The sequence below is a fragment of the Pituophis catenifer genome, unplaced genomic scaffold (genome assembly GCF_029215685.1).
Source record: "Pituophis catenifer annectens isolate HBS135680 unplaced genomic scaffold, rPitCat1.0.hap2 SCAF_14, whole genome shotgun sequence".
NCBI lineage: Eukaryota > Metazoa > Chordata > Lepidosauria > Squamata > Colubridae > Pituophis > Pituophis catenifer.
Window position 1 is genome coordinate 2,519,923 of NW_027256894.1, and position 14,885 is coordinate 2,534,807.

The 14,885-nt window shown below is 48.0% G+C and overlaps 2 protein-coding genes across 2 annotated transcripts in view; both read left to right on the forward strand.

Moving 5' to 3' along the window:
- CLN6 (CLN6 transmembrane ER protein) lies at positions 1-13,971 on the forward strand. The gene is made up of 7 exons (XM_070953556.1): positions 1-219; positions 1,712-1,826; positions 3,429-3,527; positions 5,935-6,123; positions 6,858-6,913; positions 9,536-9,661; positions 11,139-13,971. Exons 1-7 carry the CDS (start codon positions 119-121, stop codon positions 11,428-11,430), a joined length of 978 nt encoding a protein of 325 aa, XP_070809657.1. The 5' UTR covers positions 1-118; the 3' UTR covers positions 11,431-13,971.
- The window catches only part of CALML4 (calmodulin like 4), a 15,499-nt gene continuing 13,782 nt past the window's right edge, over positions 13,169-14,885 (forward strand). Inside the window, exon 1 of the mRNA XM_070953807.1 lies at positions 13,169-13,237. Coding sequence (XP_070809908.1) covers positions 13,169-13,237 — 69 coding nt within the window. The remainder of the gene's footprint in view (positions 13,238-14,885) is intronic.

The following is a 14,885-nucleotide window of genomic DNA, read 5'->3' on the forward strand; positions in this document are numbered from 1 at the left end:
AGGCCGGGCGGCCAGAGGGGGCAGCAGACCTTCCGCCAGGCCGGGGCCGCCCCAGCCCGTCCCGGCCGCCCCGCCGGAGCGTCTCTGCCCGCATGGCGGCTTCCAACCGGCGGAGGCCATGAACGGCGACCGCAGCCCCGCAGGAAGGGAGCCTCCCGCCGCCGCCGCCGCCCAGAGACTCCCGGCCTCCCTCAGGAGGCGCCACCCGGCCGGCCGCAGGTGCTCCGTTCCCCCCCCCCCCCGGGTCCCCTCCTGCAGCTGCCCCGCTGCCCCCTCGCCACGCCGGCCCAGCCCCTGCGACGGAGGGAGGGAGGGCGCCGCTTCCCGGGCAGAAGCGCAGCCGAGCCGCGGTCCTTCGGGGCGGCGGTTGCAGCCCAGCCCTGCGGGGCGACGCGGAGCCAGGGGAGCTGCGGGATACCCGGGCATGTTTGCCGTCCCCGCGGCCGCCCCGCGCCACTCGGAGCCCCCGAGGACCCTTCGCTCCGCAGCCCCCGGCGCTCCCTGGGCGATCCTGGGCGGCGCTTCCCCTTCGCAGCCCCGACGAAGCGGCTCCTCCGCGGCTTTGGCTCTGCAGCGGCGCTTTCTCGCGCTCAGGGACTTTCCCGGGCTGCGGACTGCAACTCAGCGGCGCCTGCTGGCTGTGCATTCTGGGCCTTGGAGTCCCGCGCCTGAGGTTGAGGAACGCCGGAGGGGCTTCCCGCGACCCCCGGACTGCTCCCTCCCTCCCTCCCTCCCCGGAGGCTGCAGGAAAACGGGCTCCGGACATTCCCGGCTCCCCTCCCCCCTTGGGCAGCCCACGAGGGTCCCATAGGATCCCCGTGTGGGGTTTGGCCCTCCTTTCCTTGGACCCCTCAGTCTGCTCCGGGTTGGCACCTCTGGTCCCTGTCCTCCGTCCCACTCCCAGCGTTTTTAAGGCATGCAGGATGCCGGGCGGTTGAAGCATTTAACAGATGAACAGAGTTGGAAGGGACCTTGTAGGTCATCTAGTCCAGCCCCGCCAAGCAGGAGACCCTCCACCATTTCTGACAGATGGCAGCCCAGCCTCTTCTTGAAAACTTCCATACGATTTATGATGCCATTTACAATGGCAGACGTGGCGGTTCGTCTGAAAAGGCACAGCCAGACTCCTTATTTTGTTTAACCATCTTAGGTTAGACATTCTGAATTTAAAGTCAAGATAGTGGGCTAATTGGAGGAAGGAAGCAACCTGTCTCCTTAGAAAAATCAGAGAATCTTAAAATATGCATGAATTGTAGCCACTTTTTGAGACAAAGAGGGGTCTTGAATTAATGGGTGCCCCCCCCAAGATCCTTGTGGCGTCTTTGGGTCAGGCAAGGGTGTCACAGACTACGGTTAAAATAAAATCAAGATAAGGCCGTTTTGATGTGATGTGCATAAATAGCTGGAGCTTTCATCACACCCCATGGCTGCTGTTTGATCTTTTTTTTAATCCTGCCGAAACTTCTGAGGAAGGTGAGTCTGTGGTGGCCAAAGGTTGACACACCTGCATTCTGGGATGCGCCAAGACAGGCCAAGATGCAGTTCACAGAGAATGACTTAATTATTAGTCAACAGGTGTGGAGCCTGCTGCCATGCCACCTTCAACAGGGAGGGTGGTAGAAAGATAACTTTGCCTCAGTTTGTGTCTGTGTTGGTTGGTTGGCCTAACTTTCTGACATTACATCCGTTGCCTTCCCTCTTTCACTCCCAGGCATGGAGCAATCCTCAAGGATGATGTTTGCAGGGATTCCTGCTTCCATTTTGATTTGTGGTTTTATTTCACCCTGCAAAACTGGGTCCTGGACTTTGGCCGGCCCATCGCCATGGTGAGTACCTGGGGATGAGGTTGATTTGCCTTAAGGGTTCAGAGGAGGTAGAGGAGTTGCGGGTGAAGATGCCCTGGGACAGAAAAACAAAGGTTCCTTCCCAAATACAGGTAGTCCTCTACTTATAACAGTTTGTTTAGTGACCATTCAAAGGTTACAACAGCACTGAAAAAAGTGACTGATGTCTTTTGACTGTCGTGTGATCAAAATTCAGACGCTTAGCAGCTGCTTCATATTTATGACAGTTGCAGTGTCATGTGATCAGTTTTTGCTACCTTCTGACAAGCAAAGTCAGAATCCCAATGGGGAAGCTGGATTCACTTAACAACCGTGTTACTAATTTAGCAACTGCAACAATTCACTTAACAACTGTGGCAAGACAGGTCGTAAAATGGGACAAAATTCACTTAACAAAGGTCTCGCTGAACAACATACATTTTGGCTTCAATTGTGGTCGTAGGTTGAGGACTACCTGTATCCTGGCTTTAGCATTTTGGGTTCAGGCAGCCATGTGAGTTCTCTGCTCTCAAGAGTTCCGTGCTGCTTCCTCCATTGAGATGCATGAATTCGGCTTGCATGACAACTCTGGCCACTGAAGTTGGCAGCTGACAACAGGGCCACAAACTCCTCAGCCCTTCCCCGGAAGGGAGCTCCCGCCTGCAAACACTCCTGGCCCCCTTTTTTCCTCCCCTCGCCCTGAGGTGGCCTTCCCCTCCCACTCGCTAATGAAACTGGCTGAGGTTGCCTTTTGCTCTTGCTGCTGAAATAGCATCTCCCTTCTTCTGCCATTCTGCATCAGATCTGTTCAGTTCTGTCATCTCTTACCCAAGAGGGAAAACACGGGACTGCAAGCAGGACAGAGGCAGCAGAGCAGCTGGGTGGGTGGGGAGCCGGTTCATGCTGGGAGGGGTTTCTGCCGAGCCCACTTCCCACCGACAGAGGGAAAAGGCTGTTCCTCTTGAATGTCCAGCTGGGCCATTTGCTCCGTTCTCATTTTAAAATGTTTAAAAATTGTTTTAATTTGAAAGAAAATTAAAAGGGATAATAACATATTACAAAGCTTCCAGAATCAGCTTTATTTTCAAGAAACCCTGGAAGTAAATCAAGAATTATTCACTTTCAGACTGATCTCTTTATCCTCCTCTGACATCCTTGTTCACATGAACATAAATAGTACAGCTCTTGAATACGCATTGAGCGTGAGGTCAGAATTGTGTATGTTCTACAAATAGGTAAATATGCCTCTTGGTTGATATGCGTGTAAGGATGGTAGTGCTTTAATTTTTCAGTGTCAGCTGTTTGTGGCTTGCAAATCCTCCTCCCTATCCTCTACTATGCATTTTGCAAAGAAGATTTGGGATTAGGATGTTTGCATTGCTCTGAGATTAATTTTTCTTGGCATTGGCATTTGACATTGCCTCCCTCCCTCTCTCTTTCAGTCTCAGCCACACAAACACACAGAGGAAAATATCAGCAAGCAAAGATGGCCTTTATAGCCAAGCTCAACAAAAATCTGCAACAGAAAGCCCACCAATAATTAAGGGATGGCACAGTCTCCCCTATCTTGCTTCTAGCTTTTTCTTTGTGTGTCTCCCTCTGCAGATCGTGCTTCCACTGGAATGGTTTCCCCTGAACAGGCCGAGCGTTGGGGATTATTTTCACATGGCCTATAATGTCATCACACCCTTTATTCTCCTGAAGGTAAAATAGTTGCTGGATTCTCCGGTTTCTTCTTGCACAAAACCATCTAGATCAGTCTTCCTCAACCTTGGGAGCTTTAGGATGTGTGGGTGTCCCAGTATTCCCTAGCCATCCACGCTGTCTGGGGAACTCTGGGACTTGAAGTTTACACATCTTAAAATTGCCAAGGTTGAGGAACATTGATCTAGATCAGGGGTGTCAAACTCAAGGCCCAGGGGCCGCCCTGGAAACAGTGAAGGACGGCCCACGGTGCCTCTGCCCACAAAAACGGGCTCCTGAGCTCCATTTTCGGCTGTGACAGCCTCCTGCAACCCTCTGCCAGTGAAAACGGAGCTCGGGAGCCCATTTTTGCTGGCAGAGTACTCAGCCCACCACAGGCATCGACACAAATGATGTTAAGATGGCCATGCCCCCTGGCCACACACACACACACACACACACACAGATCAAACACAACCCTGATATACAGCCCTCAGTGAAATCAAGTTTGACACCCCCGATAAACACATCATGCATCAACTTTTTTTCCCCCAGGCTCTTAAATTCTGGTGCTGTGGGAGAGAAGAAGCCAACTTGGGGGAGTTGTCAAGCCCAAATTTGAATTTAGACAGCATAATTCCTTGCCTGGAAATTATACATTGTGATGTCCTTGTTCCAATTTGCAAGATAGTTGTGCCTTACTATAGTGTTTGTTTACTCTTGGTCAGCAACAATGAGTTTTGACACAAGCTTTTGAAAAAAAATGGGTAAGATTGAAGTATCTGAAGCTCGTGATTGACAATAGATGTTCCACTCAAATTGTCATCTCCCTGTGTTGGAATCAAGTATAAAAGTGCTCTGTAAGCAGAACCTTTGGGCGGGGCTTCCTTGCAGTCCATCTATACGTCTGTGAATAGCTTAGACTACAAACCCATCATCCTGATGGCTGCGACCGATTGATGTTGCTGGTTGATCTTCCAAGGAGACCCAGCCAGGGAAGGCTGCAGGAGGAGCAAGACCTTTCCAAATCTAGATTTCAGATGATCAGGAAAGGAAAGGGTTAAGCAGCTTCAAATCCTTGATTGATTTATGACATTTATAAACTGTCCTCTGCCCAAGTCCATAGGGGAATTCACAACAACAGATAAGGTTTACTTTATATGTTCAAATTCAGGGTAATGACGCAAACTTGGCATACACCTGTTGCAAACAGTAAAATAGCTTAAAGTTGAGACAGGTGAGCCCCCCCAAAAAACCCACCCACCCTTGAAAATGCCAAAGAGCTCAGAATGCTTTGTAGTTTAAAAATGGGGGTGGGGGGTGTTACTGTCATCAGGTCCTCCTCCAAGCTTGGGTCAAAATGGGAGGGCGACTTCATTTGATGAAACTGCCAGGTGCACCGTGTCTTTGCCATGGAGTGAAGAATCGTCCCACCATCATGGGGACCATCTTTTAGGAAGGGCTCCGCTGCTGCGTTCCTGGGGCCTCAAAGGGGACTGGAGGGGTTCTCCCAGCCAGACTGTGCAGCCCCCCCCCAGCCTGCCTAGGAACCCCAGTTGTCTTTTTAAAGAAAGGCAGGCAGTCGCTTGTTCTCCGGAAGGAAACATGTTTCTTCCCAAATGTTTGGAAAAGGAGGAATGTTGGAAGGGGGCTTTGGGTTAGGACACACATCTATGGGTCAGATTGCTTTCCTTTTCCTTCCCTAGTTTGAACTTTAGGAACTGTTATGCTTTTACTTCGTACTTTGTCCTATAACTTGGGGGCCAGACCCCCCCATTTAATACAGATATTGGAGGGGTTGTAATATTTCAGAGTGCTGCTGGGAGCAAGGGCCACATCCCTTGGTTGAACGAGCAACATTTCCGTGAATATAACTCAGTCAGGCTTTTTCTTCGTGACTAATCCAAGAAAATCAGTTTCCCCACTGTTTAAAAGATGGTTGAGTGAGTCACGGAATAAGATCTAGGGGAGAGAAGGCTGTCATTTAGACACCTGTCCCTCCCTCCTCGTGATGGGACTTGTGGCTGATTTTTTGACAAAGCCAAAGAGAGCAGAGGGGCTGAATTGGGCTGGTGTGATCTCTAGGGCAGCCCTGGGTCAGCAGCTTCTCCATCGCATCCCCTTAAACTGGGTTGTCACAGCGGTTTCAGAGGAAAGGGGGCCACAGAGAACTTCCTCCATTCTGCAGTGGGGGCGGGGAGGGGGGATACTGCTATTCCAAAGAGGGGGTTTAGGTCGAGGCACCCACACTTCTGCAGAGACTTTATCTCAGGAACAGTTTTTGACTGTGTTTGTGGGAGTTGGATTCCTCTTGGGAAAGGAAAGGGCAGAAGGTTTCCTGCTTTTGCTTGATGGAGTTTGGGAATGGGGGGGGGGCTGAAGGGGCTGACTTTACTCCACGGCCTCAGACTGGTTGCTTTGTGTGCAGCTGATGGAGCGCTCCCCCAAGGCCCTTCCCCGCTCCATGGTGTATCTCTGCATCATCATATTCGTCATGGGGGCCAGCATCCACCTGGTGGGGGACTCTGTCAATCACCGACTGATCTTCAGTGGCTACCAGCTCCACCTGTCCGTCCGAGAGAATCCAATCATCAAAAATCTCAAACCGGAGACCCTGGTGAGAGAGGCTGGTTCACTCTGCTTGTGGCTCCTGACACTCTGGTCGGTCTCTGTCTGTCTGTCCATTATCATCTATCTATCTATCTATCTATCTATCTATCTATCTATCTATCTATCTATCTATCTATCTATCATCTATCTAATCTATTAATCTAATCTATCCTCTATCATCATTATCTATCTTATCTTCTATCATCTTTTAATTTATTTTATCAAATGATTTAATATGGCACCCATCTCTCCCAAGCGACAGCTCTGGGCAATTTATGGGATCAAAAACAAATGGGACCCAATCAACACATAACTGCAAATAGTCCTCAACTTATGACTGGTCACTTAACAACTCTTGGAAGTTAGATTTTTTAAAAAAAGCTACTGATGAATTGCAGCATCCCATGGTCGTATGACTGCAATTTGCTACTTTTTTGCTCTTTTGCAAAAGAAAATGGCCAAGGGGGAAAAGGCCATTGGATAGGCTGGATTCAGTTACAACCACCTGATTTGTTTAACAATGGCAGGGGCCATGCTTTATGACCATCATAAAAATTATTGTAAAAACGAGTTTGGTCACATGGTGCCTTGACTTACAACCCCAATAAATTACAACTGGGCGGTACTTTGGTCATAAATTGAGGACTATCTGTCACAAACAGCCATGCTTAGCAGAGCTCTTTGCTGCCTGTCCGCTGGGCCCCTTCGCTCTCTGGACTCTTCCATTTCCTTCCTTTCCAGATCGATTCCTTTGAACTGCTGTACTATTACGATGAGCACCTGGGCCATTCAATGTGGTGAGTCTTGGCTGCGGGTGGAACCAGCTCCCTTCCCCTGTTGCTGCAGAAGAAGCGTGGCCTCATCTGTGGGCTGAGCAGGCGCGAGAGACGGGCGGTTGGGCATCATGAGGGACGCCGGCATTTGCTGGGGGTGGACAGCTCAGGTGCCTCCCTTGGAGTTTTGCCACTCATTGTGTTAAACTCCTTTAGGGTTAGTTCATTTCGTTTCCTTCTTAAAAGTTTTTCCTTCGGGGCAGAATATTCAGCCCCTTCCCAAGAACAAAAACGCACAATGACATCTACTCTGAAACAAAGAGGAGAAACGGCCAAAAAAGGATCAGCCATTCCTGAGCCTAAAGTCTTGGAATCAAATTTGGGATCCTTTTCTTCACATCCTGAAATATTGGTCTGCTTGGCTGCGTTTTTTCAATGCATTTGATTTGTTCTCATATTGCCTGTCTGAGGGTTTTGTGCCACCTGATGCTGCCCTGCTTTCCTTGGGAAGATTGGAGGTACATTTAATAAATGCATTAATATAAATAAATAATGACATTTTAATAAACCACAGTGGATTCCCCACCACTCGACATCTTTGTAAGATTTTAATTGACCAAGAATTAGAATAATAATAGAATATTAGAGTTGGAAGGGACCTTGGAGGTCTTCTAGTCCAGCCCCCTGCTGAAGCAGGAGACCCTATAACATTTCAGACAAGTGACTAGTCTCGTCTTAAAGAGTCTTAGTCTTAAGAGACTAGTCTCTTCTTAAAAACCTTAATAATTAGTCTGGTTACACCTGAGTTCCTGTTCCTGCTCCCCCCTTTGTGGAGTTGCTGCTGGGTGAGACTTTCCACCAAGGAGGCCTTCACCTACCTGTGCCCTCTGGTGGGCTGGAAGAACGATGTGTCAGGTTTCGATGTCATCTCAAACTTAGTCGTAGCCGATACTAACCCTCTGACCCCCAAACCCTTCCCTTTCCGTTCCCCAATTCTCATCTTCTCATTGGCCATCTTCCAAGTCAGTCTCCCCAGCTTCTGACCTCACCCCACAGGAATGTTCCCCCCTCCCATCCCATCTCCTAGGGGATATTATCTACAGAGAAAATAAGTAGGTGAAAAATCAAGCCTCGTCTTTTTATGGCAGCATCAGAATGCTGACACCATGAGGGATACAACAGGCCAAAAGTGGTTTTTGATTGAGTTATCAAAGCCTAAATCAAGGATTTCTGTGCAGGGTTGCTTTTTTAAATCTTCTGTTTCTATTGCATTTCCCCATATTTTTGATTGGTAATAAGTGTTTCAAGCTCTTAGCCTAGTTATTTCCCTTGTTTTCATTAAGAAGAAGTGCCTGGACTTTTGCCAAACAGGATGCGTGTTCGCCCAGCGCTCTCTGACTCACTAAAGCGGCCCCTCTTTTTCCAGCTCTCCACATGACCCCAAGGAAAAGTTGCTGCTGCAGCTTTAAGAATCCTATTCATTTTAATGGGTCAGTGCCTTAAAGCCGCAGGATCTTTTTTTTGCCTGCGGGAAGCCAGTGAGCAGCCAAAGGTGATAGCTACAGAACTGAAAAAGTGGCTAAGAATCAGGAGGGATCTGTCAGGGCAATCTTTCTCAACCTTAGCAGCTTGAAGCTGTGTGTCAGGCTTGCCCCACTTAGGTCCCTAGGTAAGAAAGACCCTCAACTCCACTTGACTGGAGTGATGGGTTCTTTCACTAAGGATTGGTGGTTGCAAACAAAGCAAGGCTAGAACTAAAGTTCTTGCGTGAAATGTTGCAGCATTTCCCCTTTCTCCCTGGCCCTCCCCCCTTGACTGGTCTGTTGTCATCCAGGGGCATTCCGTATTGGTGTTTTGAGAAGCGCTTGGCTATTTGATGTCACTCGTTGCAATTCACATTCCTTTCCCAGGCTCTGCTGCAGCCTTGAAGGCTGGAATCGGCCAGTTCTCACCTCCCCCTTCCTCATCTCTACCTTCTATACACCAATTGCTTACTTCCCCTCCCCCCCTTCCCTAACAATTTATGGCAGGATGCCAGCAAAGCATTAAGCTGAAGATGGCAGCTCTGACAATGTGTGGATTCCAACTTCAAGAATTCCCTAATCAGCTCTGCTAGTTGGAAGGCCACACATCTTCAAGCTGATAAGATTGACAAATATTGAGTTAGTGCCTTTTCTGACCATTCAAGTCATACAACTGTCTTGGAATATCAACGGGGTCGGTCAGAAAAGGCTCTCCTACACTCCTCCAGATGAAAGGGGCTCTCTTCTTACAAGTGAGAACAGGTCTATGGTTACTGTAGGCTGGCAGGATTCCTGTTCTGGCTTAAATGTCCAGTCGAAGTGGCTGGGTATTTCTGAGGGGTAAAGACGGTGAAGGGAAAAAGATAGGTCTCTCTCACAGCTTGGTTACACTGTTAAGAACACTAGATACTCAAGGATGTAGACACTGAGGAACCAAGTAGTATTTTTATTAGGTCAAAAGAGGGTGAGCGCTTCCAGGCTCTCTCAAATGTCTCTTCAGGCCATTAAGCAGCTACTCTGTCCACTTGCCAAGCCAGGAGAACTGAAACGAGCTGTTAAAACAGCAGGAGGCCCTTTTCCACCTTGTCCCTCACAACCTCTGGCAATTTTGTTCTTTTCACAGGTACATCCCCTTCTTCCTCATTCTGTGCATCTATTTTTCTGGCTGTTTCATACCCTGCAAAGAACAGCAGCCAAGAATCCCTGTGGCTGCTTTACTCCTCATTGGGCCCAGCAGCCTCTATTACTGGTAAGTGAGCCCAAGGTGGCAGGAGAAGGCCACAAAACCAAGCCAGGTGTATCTGCTTGTCAGACAGCTGGTATCTCAGGGGTCAGACACCTGTGTCTGGAAGATCCCAAGTGGAACATAGAATAACAGGGCTGGAAGGGGCCTCAGAGGTCTTCTAGTCCAACTGCCGGCTCAAACAGGAGACCCTGGACCACTCTGGACAAACAGCTGTCCCATCTTTTCTTAAAAACCTCCAGTGATGGAGCCCCCACAACGTCTGGAGAACAGCTGTTCCACTAATTAATTGTTCTACTGTGTTTCCCCAAAAAGAAGACCTGGTCTTTTATATATATATATTATATTATATCCTATATATATATATATATACTTACCCAGCAGGAGGCCTTGCTGGCCCAGTTCTGCAGCTGCTTGTCGCCACTTGCGTGTGTCACCGCTGGCCTCCATTTCTCTGTCAGAGGCCTTCAGGAAAAGCCTCTGCAGCGGATAACAGAGCTCCAGATTGATCTCCGGCCTTTTAAGCTGTTAAGAGAAGGATCTGTCAATTCTAGTTAGTGATCCTTTATCTTGTGGGGGCAAAGTGTGGGTGGGAAAAGGGAATCCTGCCAAACTGATCCACAGAGACTGTTTCAAACTCTGGATCTGTTTCTTTCCTTTTTCAAACTTTAAAACACATCCTGAAAAAAAAGGAGGGGCAGGATGGACGCCTGCTCTCTGTTTCCTTTTGGTGCTCTAGTATCTGCGGGGTCTCCTTGTGTCCCTTCAGCCACTGGCATCTGTTCTAACCAGCCCCGTCTCTCCCAGGTTGACTCCTGGCATCTTTCCAAGCCCCAAAAGGAGGCTTCCTTCCCACGGGACCCTTGGCCAGAGGCAGTAGAGGTAGACTTTGGCAGCCTTCCAAGAATATTTCTGCTGTGTCAGTTTCAAAGCTTGCTGAAAACAGTTTTAGGTAGTCCTCAACTTACAACAGTTCGTTTAGTGACGGTTCAACATTACAACAGCACAGAAAAAACTTACGACCGTTGCAGCATTCCCAGGGTCACATGATCATAATCTGGCCACTGGGCAGCTGGTTCATATTTATGACGGTCGCAGTATCTCGGAATCACGTGATCCCCTTTGGTGACCTGACAGACAAAGTCCATGGGGAAGCCCAATTCACTTAACAACCATGCAACTAACTTAACAACTGCAGTGATTCACTTAACGGTGGCAAAAAAAAAGTTGTAAGATGGGACAAAATTCACTTAACAAATATCTCCCTTAGCAGTTGAAATTCTGGCCTCAATTGTGGTCGTAAGTCGAGGACTGCTGTATAGGGGAAGAGATGAGGTGGGATGAAAGTGTCAGATTAGACCAGGTCTGTCCTCCCCCCACCCACCCCCCATGCAGAACCCCCCCCCCTTTCTGGAGGGCAGCTACACCTTCTTCCCCCTTGAGAAGACCATCCTGAACCACCTGCGGTCCCTCTCGCTTGCAGGTACCTGGTGACGGAGGGCCAGATCTTCACCCTCTTCATCTTCACGACCTTCGCCCTGGTGGCGCTGGTGATGCACCAGAAGCGGAAGGGCCTCGTCATGGACAGCAACGGCCGCTTCCTCTTTTACTCCTTTATCCTCACGCTGGGGCTGGTGGCCCTCTGGATCGGCTGGCTCTGGAATGACCAGATCCTCCGGAAGAAATATCCCGGCATCATCTACGTTCCTGAACCCTGGGCCTTTTACACCTTGCACTGGAGGAACCTGCCCTCCGCGAAGGCCGAGAGCTCTTGATGCGGTGGCTGCCTTTAGTTTGGGGCACGGGGTGGGTCCTTTGGGCAAGCCAGCAGGGTTTGGGTGGTGCCCAAGGAAGGGCTGGCTTGGCCTTTCTCCCGTTCATGGCTCTTGTATCCAGAGGAGCCTGATTCTGTGTGGATTCCTTTGGAAGACCCAAACTGGGGCCTCCTCCCAAATCAATCTTCACGGGGAGCCCTAGGCTAGAACAAGAGGATGTGGTTGCGGGAAGAATACTCGGAACCCGAGTGAGAATCTACCCAATCCGCTGATCTGACATTCCTTTTGCACCAGGGTTTTTATTTTTCCATGGTTTAAGTCCTCTGTGATATAGCATTTACAGATTAAGAATTGGAAGAGACCTTGTAGGTCATCTAGTCCAACCCCCCCCCCTCTAAAGCAGGAGACCCTACACCATTTCTGACAAGTAGCAGTCCAATCTCTTCTTGAAAGTCTCAAGTGATGAAGCTCCCACGTGTCTGGTCTACGTAGAGTTTGTCAGAATGTTGAATGGAGAAGAGGGCCCAGGAGACCCCGTGTGACTTCTGTGGTTCAACCTGTCTCCCTCATTTTGCATTTTCCTTCCTACGTTGGGTGGAAATCTATGCAGAGGTGAAGAACTGCTTACTTCATGCAGCTCAGTCTTGCTAAGTCTCTGCATTCAGTTCTTTGAGAGCTAGTTTGATTGTTTCCTCCTCAGATTCACGGTGCAAGTAGATAATATTAAGTCTAGTGAATTTTGAAATGAGGAAAAAAGACTTCCAGCCTCCTGGTTTTTGCACTCACTAACATGGACAAGTGGCAGATACAGCTGGAAAAGGGAGAGATTTGGTCAGGGGTGCAAAAAGCATTGCATTAGGTGCTGCAAACGTGAGATTAGGAGTAGCGAACCTGCAGGAGAGAAAACACGCTGCAAAGGAGGGTCAAGGAGCAGCTGCCACGTGGAAAGAGGCTGGCCGGCCCTGCACAGGTAGTCCTCAATTTGCAACAGTTCACTTAGTGACCATTCGAAGTTACAACAGCACTTTAAAAAGGGACTTATGACCATTTTTCACACAACCCTTGCAGCCTCCCCCCAGTCACGTGATCAAAATTCAGATGGCAACTGGCTCATGACGATTGCACTGTCCAGAAGTCACATGATCCCCTTTTGCGACCTCCTGACAAGCAAAGTCCATGGGGGAGCCACTTACATTCCACAACTGTGTTGCTAACTTAACAGTTGCAGTGATTCCCTTAACAACTCTGGCAAGGAAGATGGTAAAACGGGTCAAAATTCACTTAACAAATGTCTCCAAAAACAAACAGAAATTTTGGACTCAATTGTAGCTGTAAGTCAAGGACTACCTATAGATAGTTTATTGTCCCCCATAAGGAAGTTCCTGGCTTTGAGGATGACGCCCTATTAGCAAATTATCTCTCCCCAGCGGAGAAGTGCAGAGACATCCTTTAAAGTTGGGGGGGGGTCTTCCCTGGAACACTTTTTTTTTGGGGGGGGTGTGCCCAGGGAGGGACAAAAAAAGTTGAGGACTCTGAGCACCCAATCAAAGCCCCTTTCACTGGCCTACAAATGCACTAAATTTAGTTAATTAAGCAAGACCCCAACCTGTCACACAGTTGCACCATCTTGACTCTTACTCCTTTTCAGATGCTGCTGATGCTATTCTTGTATTTTGGAAGCTTAAAGCAAATCTTTTGCAGCCCAGAAAGTCATTCACTGGGAAGTCAGTGGTAGACAATGCCCAGATTGTTGCTAAGAGAAACATGGACATTTCTGCCCAGTCGGCAAGAACAGAGCTCGGCTAGAGTGAGTCTCTTCCTTTTAATAGTGAGCTGTCTCTGTTTAGTAGCACAAAGTTTCCCCGCTTGCGACGGAACAGCTTCACCATTCTGGAGCGTGGAAGTCACTACTATCCACATTTATCGATGACGGGATGCCTCTTAGGGAATTTTTGTGCAGAAATTGAAAAAAGAAACCCTTTTTTAAAATGGTTTTGATGTTTAGCTAGGATAGGTTATAGGAAGAAGAGTACTGTGATGTAACTTTAGAGAGAGGTTAAAATGTAATTGTACTGATAACTGCTGTGAAGAATATCAGAGGTCACTGCTGTGTATCTTTTTTCTGTTTTAACTTTTTTCTTTTGTTGCATTTTTTGCTTTCCTTTTGCTTTCTTTCATTTTCTCTTTATGTTGCATTAGTTTATGTTTTCAAAAAAACTCTTAATAAAATTATATGAGGAAGAAAGGAATTCTAGAGGATGCTAAATCCAAGAAGGCTTTGCTAGCATATTATGCTCTGAGCGAGATCTGTGAGCGGCCACCCGATGTGGGGGGGGGGGGGGAGAGAGAGACAGAGGCTGCCTGGGAAACAATCGGGCAAGAGTTGGCATAGCTTCACAGCTGCATAAGGAAAGAGAAAGAGGCCCAAAAAGGAGCCCTCCCTAACTTCTGTAGTTGTTAAGGAACCGGAGAGATTTGTACTATCAGACTTGCAAGAATCTGTTCATCTAGTTTTATAATAAAAGAGTAGAATTAACTTTTCTGGTTGTGTTTCCTGTCTGGTTTATCTGGGAAGGCTGACAGCTGTTCGAACAATCCTATCCAATGAATGTACATCAGTAGCCCTACATCTGGCTACAAGATGGTGTCACAGGGATTACTAACAAAAGAGAATATTTATAGCTCAGGGTTGAGCTGTGAAGTTCTTGGTGCTCTCTGAGTTTGGCCACTTTCCTGCAGATGTTTCATTGCCCACCTACTGTAGGTACCGCAACCAAGCTCAGAGATCACCAAGGACCATATATGGAGCACAATAGAGCTCCATTTTAGGTGCTGTGCTATTCAATATAAATGAGTTTGGATGATGATCAAAAAATAACACAGGTTACGGAAGATAAGCAGATAACAATCAACTTAGAGAACAATATCAAGATTCAGGAGAATCTCATGACAAGTAGGAACAATAAGCAAAAATCAGGAAGATGGATTTCAACATGGACAGATGCAAAGCATGGAAAATGCATTTGGGTAGAGCAAATTGAAGTCATGAATATAGAATGGAGGAGACTAGTGGACCACACATGAAAAGAACCTGGGTGTCTTGGAGGTCACAACAGAACATGAACCAATAGTGTGATTGGTGTGCAACACACACACACACACACACACACACACACACACAGAATCCAAGGCTGCGTTGACAGAAGTTTAGTATCACAATCAAGGGAAGCCCTCATTTCTCCTCTGCAATTATTGGACCGTAAGTCAATATATTGCTGAAGAACTGGAAAGAGTCCTGTGCAAAGAAAGAACAACAGGCATCGTGAGGGGCTTGTAGACAAGACCCAGATATGCTTAGTCTAAAAAAATGAGACATGGTAGCCGTCTTCTGATACTTGAAAGGTTGTCCCAGAGAAGAGGAATGAATTCATTACCATCCCCTGTATTATCTGAGA

Bases quoted from the DNA above. Each gene is read 5' to 3' on its own strand.
- CLN6 (XM_070953556.1), top strand. From the start codon at position 119: ATGAACGGCGACCGCAGCCCCGCAGGAAGGGAGCCTCCCGCCGCCGCC. The intron at 6,914-9,535 runs GTGAGTCTTGGC...TTCTTTTCACAG, and splicing joins CACCTGGGCCATTCAATGTG to GTACATCCCCTTCTTCCTCA. The intron at 9,662-11,138 runs GTAAGTGAGCCC...TCTCGCTTGCAG, and splicing joins CCCAGCAGCCTCTATTACTG to GTACCTGGTGACGGAGGGCC.